The sequence below is a fragment of the Coloeus monedula genome (assembly GCF_965178545.1).
Source record: "Coloeus monedula genome assembly, chromosome: 24".
Lineage (NCBI taxonomy): Eukaryota > Metazoa > Chordata > Aves > Passeriformes > Corvidae > Coloeus > Coloeus monedula.
This window is the reverse complement of record NC_138804.1, coordinates 2594132-2610152: the sequence shown is the minus strand read 5'-3', so window position 1 is coordinate 2610152 and position 16021 is coordinate 2594132. Positions and strand designations below refer to the sequence as shown.

Here is a 16021-nt window from a genome sequence, read left to right as displayed (position 1 = left end):
TCCATGCGGTGGGATTTTTTTTTTTTTTTTCTCTCCTGGGCTGAAAAAATTAAGGGAAAAAAAAATAATAAAAATCACAAGCCTGACCCGCTTCCCCCCCCACCTCCCCCCTCCTCCTTCCTTTCTCCTCTTCATCCAGCCGAGCCGAGGACCATCCCAATCGCCAAGGGGAAGGAAAAAAAGGGGGAAAAACCCAACAGCAGCGACCGGCAGACCCCCAGCACGCCCCGTTCCTGCCGCTGCCCTTTGACATGCAACCTTCCTTGGGATGGGACCAGCCGGGATGCAGCTGCAGCTTCGGAAGGCACTGGTGGAAATTGGGGATCGTGGCTCTCATGACGGCGGAGGGGAGCGCCTGGAGCCGGGCGCTGCTGCTCTCGCTGGGGCTGCTGGCTGGATCGGCGATGGGTGAGTGCCGTGGGCAACTTCTGCACGAGCATTTCTTCTCCATCCCCAGCTCCGGGGATGAAAGGAGCGGCGTTGTCCCCCCGCATGGGAAAGGGGGTGCGGGGCGTGTGGCACTGGGGTGACGGCGCTGGGGTGGGTGGCGATGGGGTGATGGCACTGGGGTGATGGCACTGGGGTGTCGGCACACGCTGCCCTGGCGTCTTGGGCACGGCACCGAGGGTGTTTAATTCAGACCTTTGGAGCTGCATCCTTCGGGAGCAACAATTTTTTAAGCGCTGGGGTGTGATAAAGGGTGGCTTTCTATGATCTCATTCCCCTTCCCCGGTGGGTCAGGTTTGGGCACAGGCGCTGGTGATGTGCAGGATGACTGTGAAAAATGCCAGCACCGCTTTCCCCTCTGTCTTTCCCTGGCATGTTATTTCAGGATTTCACTACCCTGCTGCTTGCCCACAGCTGATAAAACAGATTTTTGGATGCCTTGCATGAAGATGGAAGCACTTTCCTCCTTTTCCTCCTGCCTTCCCAGTTGAATATCTCTTATATATGAGCTCCTTGGCCTCAGCATCCTGGTTTTTATGAAATATGCATGTTTGGGCTTGAAAGCTGAGGAAGGCTCGAATTTGGGGGCAGTTTGCTTGTGTCTCCTACCTCATTTCCGCAGCTGCCCTTGTAGCCAAAGCAGATCCAGGGACTGAAGTTTATTTCTGGTGTAAACAGCAAATATTTAGGGACTGTCCTTCTGTGTGTGTAGGAGGGGGAAGAGTGGGAGAGCCGAGTGCTGGCAGTGGCTGCTCTCCACACTGTGCAGTGCCCCGATTTCCAAGAGTTTCCAAGTAACGTTGTCTTGTCTGCTGTATCCTAGGCTGGAGGAATGCCTGTTTGGGTGTTGATGTGTATGAACGCTCCTTGGCTTTGGGGGGGGGGAACTTTATCTGGAATGCAACACTGATTTTATTATGTAAGGCAGGTTTCCTTTCAGGGGCTCAGGATGAGGATTAACTGCTCCTCCTGAGCACTCTGGCAGTGGAGCTGAACAGTTTTGCTGACTGGGAGGATCTGTTAGGAAAGGCTGTAAACCCACCCAAACGACCTACAGGTCCTAATAAAGGCTGAATATTTATTCTGGTGGCTATTTTTCATTTCTTCAGTGTGAACATTCAGCCTGTGCACTGAGGAAAACCATTCCAGCAGCTTCTGCTGAGCTTTCCTCATACAAGCAGGCTGATGGAGAGATACCTAAATCTCAGATTTACTCTATCAGGGGCTTACAGCTTTTTTTCTTCTTCTGAGCTGTCTGTAGCTTATTCATACTGGATCTTCCAGGCTTCACTCTGTACCTTGCTGAGCATTTAATCCTTTCTTCTCAGGCCCCTGGTCCCTCCTGTCTGCATTTAGAGCTCTCTGTTCTGGATCCTTCAGCCAGAGGTTGATGCTCTGGGTTGTTTTGCTTTGTGAGCAGAAGACCTGCGAAAGCTTTTTAGATCTCAGATGGTTTTTTTATCTGCATGAGTGCCAGAGGCATTGATCAGTAATCTCTTTAGATTCTGAAACCCCAGACATGATGGTTTTGTGGAAGCAGGATGCCAACTTTGGCGTCAGTGTCTGGTGCTGGGTACGCAGGGACGCACACGGAGGGAGGGGAGGCACCCGCCCTTTGCAGGCTCCGCGGTGGGTTTGGGGTGTAATCCCGGGAAATCAGTTCAGCCTGGGCTGAATCCTGAACCGCCGTGGAACAAAGTTCCAAGAGCTCCAAGCTCTCCCGTTGCCGGCGGTGTGTAGGGAGCAGTAGCCAGGAGTTCCCATAGTGTGGCAGCAGAGCCGTGTGTGTGGAGCTGTCAGCGAGGAGTTCGACATAAAAAGGGGAGAAACGCTGCTCCCATCACATCAGCTGGGCCGTGTCTGCAGTCCTGCTGCCCAAAAATGACCTTCTAAAAACCGGCACAGGGCGTGTGGTGCTTTCAGGTGCTGCTGTGTCCGAGGGCAGGATAACGGAGCTTCCCTTGGGAAAGGACGGAGCTGGAACGGGAGGGAAGGTGCTGCTTGGGGAAGGGAAGTTTACTGTAGGTATGGAAGGGGAGAGGAAGTGGTTTGTGTGGTTCCCCCTTTCAGTTTTAGGGGTGCAGTGATGGTTTCACAGGGATAGGGTGGGCAGAGGGCACTGGATTTGCCTTTGGCTGTGGTTGATGGTGGCCCCTGCCCGGCCTCTCGAGTGTGATGGTTCTGGAATTCTGGGTATCGATTGTCAATCAGGTGGGCACAGCAGTGCTGCTCACTCCTTTCTGCTCCTGTCTGGGGAATCAGCTGTGCTCCAGCACTGAAAGGTGCATTTGGGGCTTGTGTAGGCCCCGTGTGTGTGGATAAACACAGATAAAATACATTTTAATGGCCTATTATAAAAGGGTCTTGACACCATTATTTACAAACTGTGCCTTATTAGTCAGCACCTTGCGTGGTACTGGGTTAAGGGAAGATGCACCAGCTTGAAACACCATCTCATCAATTTAGACCTCTGTAATTTTCTTTTTTCTCAATGGAAAGTAGTTTTTGCCAGACTTCTCTTCTGAAGAGTGGAGGAGCAGGAAGCTGTTTATGAATTTTGTTTATGAATTTAAGATGTGGGCAGGAACAGAGGACAGGGGAGGTTTCATTGCAGAGATCTCAACCTGCACTGATAATTCCAATCCCCTGAGGGACCACGAGGGGTTAAAGAACATTCCCTGTTGTCCCACGTTTTTAATCAGGTGTGGACCAGTGTTAGAAATATGAGGAGAAGGTTCAGTAAGAGGTGCAGTTAGTAAATCTGGTGGTTCTGGATCAAACTTAAATTAAAGACCTGAGCTGGAGACCTGCTCTGTCCAGATGCACAGTGAGAACACGGAATGGGATGTAGGAAAAACAAACCAGGTTCCTGTTTTAAAGAGCACAGCTTCCAGCCGTGTGTAAGGCTGGTTCATACCCTCCGTGTGCTTCTCATCTCAGCATCCTGTTGAAATGATGGCCCCTTCAGTTCCTGTTAGGGATGTTTTGGATCCATCCATGAGCCATCCTTGCTTGTGGAGGGTGATGTTGTGTGGTCCTGCTGCAGGTAAATGTAGCTTAGAGAGCACAAGTGCATCCATCTGAGGTGGTTTAGGGGAATTCTCCTCAGAAAGTCCCGTAACTGAAATACGATTCCACTGAGGCTATTGTTCAGACAGACAAATAAAGTCTCGAGGCTCTTGGTGAGAAGAGAGGAGCTCGTGAGGGACCACGAGTTGTGGGAGCAGAGGGGTCTCTGATGAGCTGCAGGGAAGCCACCTCCCAGCTCCCATTAATCAGCACCCAGGCCTAACGAGCTTTCCTGAGCCCAGAGCTCAGGGGAGGGGGCTGCACCACCACAGGGTGCATTTATGCTGTAAATCATCCCTTTATTTTGTTCTCTTGTCTTAAATCCTCACTTGGGAGTTCCCAATGAGGAACATCCACATCCAGCACATTTCCCCATGGAAGTGTGTGCCCTGAGCTGTGGCCAGAACTCTGCTGCAAGTTTGGGATGTTTGGCTCACAATTCAGGGAATCACAGAACCATTTGGATTGGAAAAGACCTTTAAGGTCACAGAATCCATCGTTAACCCAGCACTGCCCATCCCACCTTCTGCCTTCCCGTTCCTGGCAGATTTCCCTGTGCTGGAAGTTGTTCCTTGCCTGTCCCTCTGGTGTTTTTTCGCTGTGGCTGCTGAGTGCAGCTGAAGAACACCTAAACCCCACTTCCTCCCCACTGAGCTGCGCCCATCCCTCGGATGCCTCCCGGGGAAATGCGGGATCCCGCTGCTGCCGGCTCCCAGCTGCGCCAGCTGCAGGGAGCACAGGGGGCTCTTTGCTCCTCTGCTGCTGCCTCCCCCTCGTCAGGACATCAGGATGGGTGTGGGGAGTGGGATCCAGGCAGTCTGCCCCAGATCCCGTGGATGGATTTGGACTCCAGGTGTGGCAGAGCTGTTTAGGGGACGTCAGTGCTGTAGGGGATGTGCGTTCCTATCAAAACTGAGTATTCCTCCCTGCTTCACATCTAGGGAATGGTTCCTCACCCCCCCCCCCAGGCTGCTGTCAGCCACTTCACCAGCGCTCCAGGGATTTCCAGCCGTGGAATTACTGCGTGGTGTTGCTGCCCTTCTCCGGTTTCCGAGAGCCCAGCTGGTTGGGAAATGCCAAATTTCACAGCTGTGTTTCTGTTCCTGCTGCTGCCCCCCGACTCCTGCCAGAATTTGGCCTGGATCTTGACCAGAGGAAATTGTTATGATAATGTTGAGGGTTAGTTGGGGGCAAGGTCAGGCAGCCTTAACTGGTTTTGAGCCCACAGCATTGCAAGAAAAGTCTTTTTAACTCCATTTTTATCAGGAGTATCCTGAGACACAGGGCTGGAGTAATTTTTCATGGGCTTTAGTGAAATTATAACAAAGCTCTGTTTAGCTGAGTGGATTTTACATAATACTTCTTTACTCTCCTCCATGTTTCTAGGCATTGGGAGATGCAGAAACACCATGAATAGGCCTAAATTTAAAATAGGCTTTTTTTTTCTAACAGAAGATAGAGCAAATTCAAATGGAAGGGGAGAGATAAGACTTTTAAGGGCTACAAAAAAAGGAATGATTAAGTAGTAAAGATTCTGTACTGCTGGAATTGTTGAGTGCAGCATTGAGCTGTCTTCTTGACGTACACAGCAGCCAGAAATGTCAGAGGTGGTGGAATCCTGTTGATTGGCTCTAAATCCAGTGAGGAATGATGGCAAGGGAAAAGGCATCAGGCTTTAAGAGGAGTTTAAACCAGGTGAGGCTTCTTGCTCCACCTGGGAAGAGGTGGGAACCATCCATCCTGCCTGGTAACTGAGGATTTATGGTCCGGCTCAGCGCTTTAATTTTCACTGCTCGTTGAAATGTTTCCCTGAAGTCAGTTTAGTGAGAGCTCCAGTGTGTGCAGTTCATCCTTGTCCTGGAGCTACTGCAGGGCAGGAGCCCAGGCGAGGCTCTGATCCCACCCAGTGTCTCTGCAACCTCTGAGAGCAGAGACAGATTCCTAACAAATGACTCAACCTGATCTCCCGAGGTTTCTCCCAGCCCAAACCACTCCATGGAATAACTCATTGCTTCATGGAGTGACCTGCACGGGGTTGTTTGGGGAGTTCAGGGCAGAGCAGAAAACGTTGGCAGCTCAGCCTTAACCACGACATGGCTTTTCCTGGTTTATTCCTCAGTTGTCCACCAAGGAACATGAGGCTCCTTGCTGTGAGGTGATTTCAGTGTGATGCCTGAAGTGGCCACTTAAAAACAGACTGGACAGGAGTAAGGGAATAAAGGCAGGGATTATATTCAAAGGTACCCCTGGGGGCCAGAGGCCACTGCCGAGATGGGCCCCAAGGTGGACGGCAGGGCACGAGTTCTTCACACTTTTATAGGTTTGGTTCATTTGCATAGCAGGGTGAATTCTCCAATTAAAGCTTCAGTTAATGAGGTCATTCCCCTCAGCTTGCCCCCCTTTAGAGGCTTTTGGTTTACACTTTTTGGGTCTAGGACAGTCTGGGTGTCCCTGGAGAGCAGGCCCGGAGAGGCTTTGTTATGAACAGGCCACAAGAAACTTCAGAGTTACTCACTGGGCAGTGCGGGATTTGGAAAATAGAAAAGTTAAAACCTAAGGCATCCAGTGCAACTCCAAGGTTATTTCCTGCTCCGTGGAGAAGGCACTTCCATGGCTTTCGGTGGAGTTGGGATATGGAGATGAACCCAGTGATAGTAGCAGCCACAGTTTGGTGTTTACACAGCGTTTCTGGGGAGTGAAGTACAGTGCAATTATGGAAATGGATGTTCTCTGCTTGCAACAAACAGGATGCTGTGCAGGGATCTGCAAAATCTCTGTGCTGCCTCCATGCTCTGCAGTGGCAGCCAGGGCTGGTGGTGGTTAATGTGTAATTGGGACAATCCCATTGATTAAAGGAATCAAATCAACTCTGTTTCAGTGTCTTGGCCCCATGGAGACTGCAGGGAGCTTGGATGGAAATGATTTTACACCTCCCTTGCATGAAAGTGGATGAGAGTTTTTGGGGTGGTTTTCCCTCCTTTTTTAATGGGACTTTACGGTGGGATGTGTGGTGTTTCTTCTTTCTTCCCAGTGTCAGGTGCATTCCTTGACTCAGCTCCTCACAATAATTTCCTGTCCTTCCAAGGCACAAACATCACCTGTGGGAATAAACTCCCTGGTTTTGAGTGCACACCATGGTTTGCTGGATGGAAAGAGAACTGGGGGCTGTGTCAGAGTCCTGCTGGTGCTGGTGATTCCCAGGGGGTCAGAAAAATCGTGGCGTAAGGAGATGTGATGCTCTGACTTCCACTGGAAGAGGATTTTGTAACCATGAGGCCTGGAGCAGCTGTGGCTGCCAGGGAGGTGTGGGATAGGGGAGTAATTAAAAAAAATCAAATCCTGCCCCATTGTTGACTGCAGAAATCTGCTGGGAAATGAACCTGTGGCCTGCATTGGGGGAATGAAGGTTTGTAGAGGGTTGAAGGAAGTGGAACAGGGTGCAGAAACACCCGTGCAGCCTGTGGTGTTGGTGTGTGACAGTGTGGTGTGATTATCAGCAGTGTCACCACCTGTCCAGTGAGGTGTAAACACTCAGAATCCTGGAATCCCTGAGGTTGGAAAAGCCCTCCAAGGCCATCAAGTCCGACCTGTGCCCAGTCCTCACCTTGTCCCCAGTCCAGAGCACTGAGTGCCACATCCAGGCCTTCCGTGGACACCTCCAGGGATGGGCACTCCAAACCTCCCTGGGCAGTTCCAATGCCTGACCAGCCTTTCCCTGCAGAAATTCCTCCTGGATGCACCTGGAGGTGGCCCTTGTGTGGCAGAGGGAACAGTCTAAACTATCAACAAGTATTGTGTGTAATTCTCAAGTGTTGGAGGACTGTGGAAGAGGTGGAAATCACAGCCCAGAGGGCCTTTCTTCCAGTGTTGCTGGAATTCAGCTTGTCAAGCCAGCTTTGGCTTAGGACAACACGTGAGAAAGGCCACCAGTGTCACCAGAGCCAGCTTTGTTTGTGTGGGCACCACCTGGCCAGGGCTGGAGCTGCAGCCAAGTCCTCACTAAAGAAATTCTCAAACCCTTGCTGGCGTTTCAGCTTCTTCCTTTGTTAATCCTGAGTGTCCTCGGAAGGCAGCTCCTCTTTCCATCCGACCAGAAGGAAATCTACAGCTTCCCATTTCCTGCTGGTGAATGTTATCCCCTTCCCTCCTCGTAAAAAGGCATTTCTGCTCCTGTTTCATTCCTGGGCAGAGCAGTGGGTGTCCCAGGAGGTGCAGGGAAGGTGGGAGGCAGAGGCAGGAGCAGGAAGGCCTGGCCAAGGTCACCCAGCAGGGCGTCAGCAGAGCCAGGAGCAGCCTGGATGTCGCTCCTGCGTCATCCCACACTGAGTGCCAGCACAGGAATGTGATGCTGCTGCTCCTGAGGTGGTTTTTGAGAAGCCTTCCTGCTGCAGATGAGGTCTGTGCAAAGGCATTTCACAGTGGTTACACTGGAACAGAACAATTCCTCTGTCCATTTATCAAAATGTCTGCGATTCCCATTTCAAGACAGGTAAAACAACAGTGAATATCAAATAAAGGTGTCTTTGTCCAGAACACTTGAAAACAAAAGGAAGGGAAGGTTTGTTCCTCTGACCTCTGGAATGTGAAGTCTGTTCTGTCCTGGTGAAATGGCTTTATTTGGGTTTCATCCACCTGCCTTGGGGCCTCCTACATTTCTTTCAGTGTAGAATTTTACCTGTTCCTCACTTGTCACTTCAGTGTAGACCAAGGCACGGTCACAGCCTGATAATCTCAGCCCCAGCTGCATCAGAAGGTGCAAGAAGGGCTGGAATAGCCAAGAAAGATGAGTAAATCACAGGCAGAGAATTAACCACAACTGGGGATTTGCTGCTTCAGTGCTCTCCTGTTATTTGCACACTCCCCTGACTCGCAGGAGTTGTTAGAGCCCAGTTCCTGCTGCTTCCCGTGGCTGTGGGCACTGGGGAATCCTTCAGAGCCTCACTCACTCCGCTTCCCTTCCCCATCCCTAAAACAGGGATAAATAGAATTTGCAAAATGATTTACAGATTTATTCTGCAGGGAGAGATCTTGGGGTGTGTGCGAGGAGCTTTCAGCAGGTACAAATTGCACGAGGTTGATTAACTGCACAACTTTTACATGCTCTTGGTTCTCTCCCTTGATTGCGTGGAGTGAATTCAACCATTTCATGTACAATTTGGGATTAATTGTGAATGACATTTTGAGGTGAAAGTTGTCTGTCTGCTACTGAACTTCAAGTAATATTGTCAGAAAAAGTCAGAAATGAAATCTCACGCAGTTTCTGTTGCAGGAAGGATTTGCACGGCTCCTGTAATTTGTACAGAATTGCCTCCACAGTTTTTATATGTTTAGATCCATGTTTTATGCAAAGACTGCAGCTTTTAAAAGCAAAGTGTACTCCCTAGAGATGGGAAGGTAGGAGATTTGCACTGAGAATTTGCCAGAAGCATCAGGGAATTGGATCCCGGTGTTTAGCAAAGCAGGATATTGGCAGAGGATGGTCTGGACCTTCTGATTTTAACCTGCCACAGACTCTGCCTTTGAAGCAGTTGCTTAAATTATGTGAGCTCCAGCTTCTTGTCTATGGAGGGGAAAAATAGTGCTGTACTAATAATATTATCTAATTAATTAAGAAGATGAATGCCTGCAGGATGGCAGAGATCAAATGGAGAACTTGTTTCCTTGTTACGGTTCCTGTTATTTATCAGCAGTTTATCAATATTTTGTTCAGTTAATTTAGTGAAAGCAGAGTTTGAAATAAGAATTTTTTTTTTGGTGGTATTTATGTCGTTGCTTTTGGAGTCGGATGGCCTGAGGTGGAGTTTATTCCCTGAAAAATCAGGAGTGGGATTTTAGGCACAGAAAGTTTGTTGAGGAGCTTTGCAGTGGGGAATGATGTGTTGGGGTGTAGTGGCTTACACAGGGTCACATCTTATCCCCATTCCTCCCTCTCCATGTCTTTAAATCCATTAATCCCAGCAGGATTCTGCCCTCCTCTCCGTGCTGCTGGCAAAGGAGGCTCTGCACCTTGCAGAGGCTGTGGGGAGCTGTTAAAGTCAGGGGTACAGAAAATTGCAGCTCATTTCTCCTGTGACAAAGGCACAATTCAATGTTCCTTTCCCCTTTATCCACCAAATAATAACACCTAGAAAAACACATTTCCTCCCGGAAAGGGGAGGAAAATATCCCATCCTGCAGAAGGATAATGGAGCTGATTCTTTTCCAAAGGCGATGCCATTTTTAAAGATGCTCCTTGCATCCCACAGCATATTGTTTATATCCCTCTATTGTTGTTTTGTCTCCATTAGGGAAAGGTCAGGCACGGATCCTGGACACTGGGCATCTGTCAGCAGCATTCCCGAGGGGCTGGCATTAGAGTTAAGCACCACTCAGGCTGTTAATATTAAAATAACACCTTATTTTAAAGTAATGAAGGGTTTTAGAGTATTGAAGTATTTTAGAATAATGAAGGGTTTGAAGGATGGGGAGTTTGTCCCTCATTGTGTGGGGACTTTCTTCCAGTGTGGGGCCTTTCTTCCCAGTGTTGGGTTCAGCACAGCCTCTGGAGGCAGCAGCCAGACCAGAAGGACAATCTGCCCTCTCTGAGGGCTCCACTTCCCTCTCTGCAGGCTCTGGTGTCCTGTCCTGCAGATCCTGCAGCTCTTCAAAGCTGGTAAACCAGCTGCATTGGAATGTCTCTACTTTGGTAGGTGCTTGAATGAAAATCGGTTTTAAAAGCCCCATCAGAGCTCCTGTGCTGAGGGAACAAGGTGTGGAATTGTCCCTACACAGTCGGGAGAGCCCAGAGATAAAGCCCAGGGTGGGTTTTGAGTGAAGTTCTTTGGACTTGATAAAAAAGGAGGAAATGCTTCCCTGTGAGGGTGGGGAGGAGCTGGGATGGAATTCCCAAAGCAGCTGTGGCTGCCCCTCGATCCCTTGGCAGTGCCCAAGGCCAGGTTGGACGGGGCTTGGAGCAGCCTGGGACAGTGGGAGATGTCCCTGCCCGTGCCAGGGGTGGAACTGGATGAGCTTTAAGGTCCTTCCAACCCAAACCATTCCAGGATCCTGTGGCTGATGCTACCCTGGTGTCTCACAGGCCCAGGGCTCTTCTCCAGAGTCACAGGCAGGGCTGGTTCTGATCCTGGGCAAGATTTAAGGTATAAAAAACCAACCCTGCGAGGTCTCTGCTGTTGTCACCTCTTGGTAAACACCTGGACATCTTCCTGCTGAATTAACTAATTTTATTTAAAAAGAGCAAGTTCATTTCACTGAATTTAAAATACCGGCTCTGGGGAGGCTCTGTCATTTGCTCCTCCTGGGAGCACTTCCCAATCTTAAACTAGAGAACGAGTAATGACCTTTTTGTGCCCAGGAGTCCAATGCTGAGGGCTCTTAAAGGGAGTTTTTTGCCTTTTTTTCCATGAAATGCAGTTAACAAATGAGACTTTTGACAAAAAATCCCCAATTTGAACGAACAAGTCGATTCAATTCACCCCCCGTTAGCTCCTTGATTGAGAGCTATGTAGATTGAAGAAGAAAGGTATTGATCTGCTTTGGGGATTGAAAACTAAGATGAAGTGGAATATGTCTGTGGGTGAAAATGAGGTTTTAAATGGATAGAGGAAGTGAGAGAAAAATAAAACACAATGTAATGTTAATGGAAGGGAGTTCTGGGTTTCTCTGGTGGTTGCACAGATGTGGAGAGGTCACAGGATGCAGAAACTGTACAAGTTGTGGAAAATCGGTGCCTGGCACAAGAATTCTTCTAGACTGGGTCAGAACAGGACAGAAAAGTCTGGTTTTGTGCTATCAGAGCATCCATCAGTTACCAAGCTGATGTTTGGACAGAGGGACATTGCTTGTTGAACAGAGCTCACAGCTTTCAGTGCCCACAGATGATCTTTAACATCCCTTCCAAACCATTCCATGATTCTCTGAAATAATAATCGAGGTTTTGCCATTGTAAACGTGAAATTCGTCTCTAAATGGACTGAAAAATTCAGTATAATTGAAATGTTTCACTCTTTCTCCAGATAGTCTGGTAGGAGCCTTTTGTAGCTGTTGTTGTTTGGGGCATGTGACGGGCTTGGTTTTTTTTTGGCTCATTGGGTGAAGTGAATTATTAACTTTTATTTATTAACTTTTCTCTGTACCGTCAACTCCAGGTGACTTTCATTGATTGCTCAAGGTGACAAGGAGGCATTAGGTAATAAATATCAAGTGCTGCAATACTTAAAGGAAGTGAATATGAAAGTGCTGTTAACAGAATCAAGTAAAAATTGGATTTATATCCTAACAAAAATTCCCAGGAGAAATTGCTTTCTGTTTGGCTCTTTTTGTAATTCAAATCCAATCACACAAGTGTGAGCTGTTGTAATACAATTGCCTGGCAGAGGGGTTTGTTGGAAGATCTCAGAGCACTTGTAAACAGACAGAACATTTCACTTTGCAGAGCGTGGGGAGATGAGAACTGTGGTGCACGAGTGAAGAGCTTTTAATAAGTGGCGTCTCTGCTTGTTCCGAGTGATATTTTTGATTTATTTCAGCTCTGGAGGTGTAAGATGCTGGGGATGGCAGTGGGTAAAGTGGTTTCTTCTGTTTTAGCTTCTTTGGGTCCCTGTTCCAAGCCCTGGGGACTAAAAAGGGTCTGTGGCCTCCCTGCAAGCACCAGAAGGGGACTTGTGTAACTCCTGGGCTTTTAGGGAGTAAAAAATGCATGAAAATACAACCTGGGTAATTAATTGATGTGTAAAATCTAAATTAGAATCCCAAACATGGTGGGGAGGGGAAAAAACCCCTTGGAACCCCCTCAGAGCTTGGCGCAGGTTTATTTGTGAAGGAGCTCTCCCCACTGCGCTCTCCTTAAACCATCAGCTCTCCATCAGGGAAATGATGGAATTGCTGATATTGGGAGAATTCCAAGGGCTGAGGGCTTGTAGATTATTAGGGAGATGGGATTTGGAGCCCAAGATCTCCCTTAGGCCTTGAGGGAACATTGAACTTGACAGGTGGACACAGAGCTTCAGTGGCAAATGGAATCGAGCTGGTTTCAGGTGTTCTGTGGTGACAAGGTTTGGTGACAAGGGCAGTCCAATAATGAAAGATTTTCATGAGGAATTCTTTAATTTTGGCTCCACTGGGACTTGGGATGGATTTCACCTTGAACCTGACTTCACCTTCTTCAATTCTTATTTTCTTTTTTGAGATAATCCTAACACCCAAGATGAAAATGCCTTTGAGCCCACTGGATAAACCATTTAAATGCAAATATTATTTTACTGCAAAATAATTGAAATACAAATTGAAAAATCTGTTTCGGTGATAATAATTAGCACCTTGTAAATGAGACAGTAAAAATGCTGCTCGTGAGTGGAGTCCATTTGCAGATGCTGGGAAGAAAGTTTGTCATCAAATTAGCTTGTGTTTTCTGAGTTTAATTCCAGTTGGGGGTTGAGATGATCTGGATCATTTTTACAGATGTCTGTCAGTAGAGGTGAGAAAAAATGAAATCTTCTCTGTGTTCCTCTTAGAGAGAAAATAAAAGTAAAATTTTCAGAAGGTTTTGAATCAGGCTGAACATTTTCATTGAGGCTCGGACTCCCAGGGCAAGATTTTTAAGGATATTTAGATGCCTAAATAAGTGGAGACTTGTCCAGGGAGGGTTTGTAAGGGAAATGTGGCTGCACAGCTCAGGCGGGGTTGGGAATGCTCCAGAGCATCTCTCTGCTGTTCTTGGGTTATAAAATATTTGTAAACCTGGGGCTCTGAAAAGCCTGGGGCCTTTTGAAAAGGATTTGTGAGCTTGGGTTGGGTTTTGTGGCCTTTGTCACAAAGGGGTCACCTGGTGGCTTGACACCTTCTCGTGATTCCAGGGTCAGTCAAGGCCTCCCAGCGTCCATCTCGGTGCCTTAACCGTGCCTTAACCCGTAATTTTTTCGAGGGTAACTCTTGCTTTGCCAGGCAAAGTGCAGAGAGAGGAGCTTTGAGGTCCCTTCCCAGCCAAAGCATTCAGCAGTTCTGTGATGGAATCCAAGGGCACTGCAGGAACTGAGAGGCCATGGAGGGAAGTGCTGGGAATTCCCGGCGGGGCTGTTCCTCACGCCAGAATCTGCATTAATTGGTTAATGCCTGTGGAGTGCTCTGGAGATGGAAGCAGCTCCATAAGTGCCCGGGTTTATTATTCTGCTGACAATGGCTGTGGAGAGGAGTGGCAGCACTGAGGGAACAGTCAAAATTGATTAAGAGACAATTCTGAAAGGGAAAGTTTTGAGGGAAGGAAATTACATCCCTGAAGAGGCCATTCTGGCTGAATATTGGGATAACTGTGGTGCTTCTGGAGCTGAGCAAGTGATCTCAAGTGATGGCTGGTGTGCCCAGGGTTCCTGTTTCCAGCAGGGGTGGTGCAGCTGTGGACTTCCTGCAGATAATTGGTTAATGAGTGGCTGCTGGAAGTGTGGGAAGCATTGGGAAACCCAGTTGTTTAGGTTTGTTTGGAATGTGAAAGCCACAGAGTTTGAAACAGAACTTGTGAAATCCAAGAGCAATCTGGAAAAATCCTGGGATTTTCTGGGTTGTGAATCATGAGAGCTTCAGTGTGTGTGTAGGCAACTCCAAAGGGTTTTCCAGCAGAGATGAGGAAGAGCTGATAAAAGTCTTCACGAGGCATTGAGGAGCCTTGGTAGGAAGGATTGAAGTGGTCTGATGTCCTTGGCACAGGAAGAATTCCGACCGGGATGGGTTGAGGGTGATCAGAGGTGTATCCTAGAGGAGTGAAAGCACAGCTCTTACTTGTCCTGGAAAACAGGAAGGAGATCAAATTATCCTCCATAAATACACCCAGGCCAGGTAAAACAGACTGTGGAGAACTGTTCAAAGGAAAATGTTGGTGTGGAAAGAAATGGCCCAAAGCTGTGGCTTTATCCTGAATTTCCACTGTCGCTGTTTAAGAACTTCCTGCACATCCTGGGGGTGGGTGATTTGTGGCATCTGGATAGAATCCTTGATCCCAAACACGTGGATGAGCTGCTCTGCTCCTGTGTCCTGGACACACCTGCAGCCACTGGCTTTGCTCAAAACACTCCTGTCAGGCTCATTTCTGTTGCTGAGCTGCCCTGGGCTGAATTCAGGTTCAAATTCAGGTTCGAATTCAGGCTCAGATTGGGTGTTTAAGGCTGGTGCAGAGGAGTGATCGCTCTGGGCTGGGTGCAGCAGTTCTTCCCTGTGTGTCTGGCTGCTTCTTCCACACCACTTCCCAGGGCCTCAGCAGGAAGCCCCAAACAGCTGGAGCTGCTGAAATCCAGAGGCAGGAATGTTGTAAAGGAAATAATCTGGGACTTGATGAACGTGGCGGATGCTGGTTTGTGTGCAATGGCACCAAACTCTGTCACTGATGGCTCAGCAGACACAGAAATTTCTGTGTGTTTACAATCCCTCTCCTTTCCCTCTCCCAAGGCCTGTCAGGAAGCGCTGGAGCTGCTCCCTGTGTGCCTGTGCTTAGCAACTGAGCCTGGCAACATCAGGGCACCAGCGGCGGTGCTGCGGCCCCGGCTGCCTCTGGAATTGTAATTTGGGATGAACCATCCTGCTGCCGCTTTTCCAGGGCTTCCAAAGCCTGGAGCTTCATTCCCTGTCCTTCAGGCTTCCTTGAACACGCCCAGCCAGCTTTCCTGCCACTGCCCTGCACAACCCAGGCGAGCTGGGAGTGAAACCCTGTCAGGGCGTGTGAAGTTTTTCCAAGAGTTTTCTGCCTCAGTCACGTTGCCCTGTGCTCGGGGTGAATTCTGTAGATGTGAAGAGCTCCCGTGACACAGCTCCGTGATTTCACCTAAATCCGAGGCTGCTGCAGTGCCACAGGGGCCAGACTTGACTTGTGGAACATCTGTACCAGGAAATGGATTTGCTGCTCTGAGAAGTGGTGAGGGCAGAAACCAGGGATTGTGTTTAAAATCTTATCAACTGTGGCTGCTTAATTAGATTTTTAAAGTGCTTAAAGCACTGGTCTCTTTCTGGGGCATTCAGGCTTTTTGTTTGCTTGGGGTTTTTCAGGATATGAATGTCTGAACTCCTTCAGCTGAGGTGTCCTAGAGCCCTGTGGAGGTCAGTGGGCCTGGCAGAACGAATGCCCCTCGTTCTCATGCAAAGGGCACGGAATAAAGTCCCTTTTGTCACAGGACAGACACACGTGTGGTTAGTGAGACAGGGTACAAGGAGAGGAATTGGCTGGTTTGCTGGGCCTGCAGAAAGCTTGGGGTGGGTGTTGGGCTCTGTGCAATCCTGAACGTGTCTGGATATTTATCCCGGGCAGATCAAAGAGTCTCTGTGGTGCTGAGGGCTCTGAGAGCACTGTCAGTGCCAGACTCCTGCCTGCTGCCTCACCATGCTCCTCTCCCCTCCTGTCACTGGGGAAGCAAATCGAGCATAAATCTCTGGCAGTGAGCTGGGGTGGTCCCTTCACGCCGAGGGACGGGCAGGGACAGCTGCTGTGACCCTGCTGTCTCTGCATTTGCAGTTCACACCGGGCAGGGCA

At 48.8% G+C, this 16021-nt stretch overlaps 1 protein-coding gene across 1 annotated transcript in view; it reads left to right on the top strand.

Annotated features, from left to right (window-relative positions):
- Nucleotides 1-251: 251 nt before the first annotated feature.
- CSMD2 (CUB and Sushi multiple domains 2) overlaps nucleotides 252-16021 on the top strand; it is a gene marked incomplete at both ends in the record, with an annotated part of 303868 nt that continues 288098 nt past the window's right edge. The window contains one exon of the mRNA XM_082296608.1: nucleotides 252-408. Coding sequence (XP_082152734.1) covers nucleotides 252-408 — 157 coding nt within the window. The remainder of the gene's footprint in view (nucleotides 409-16021) is intronic.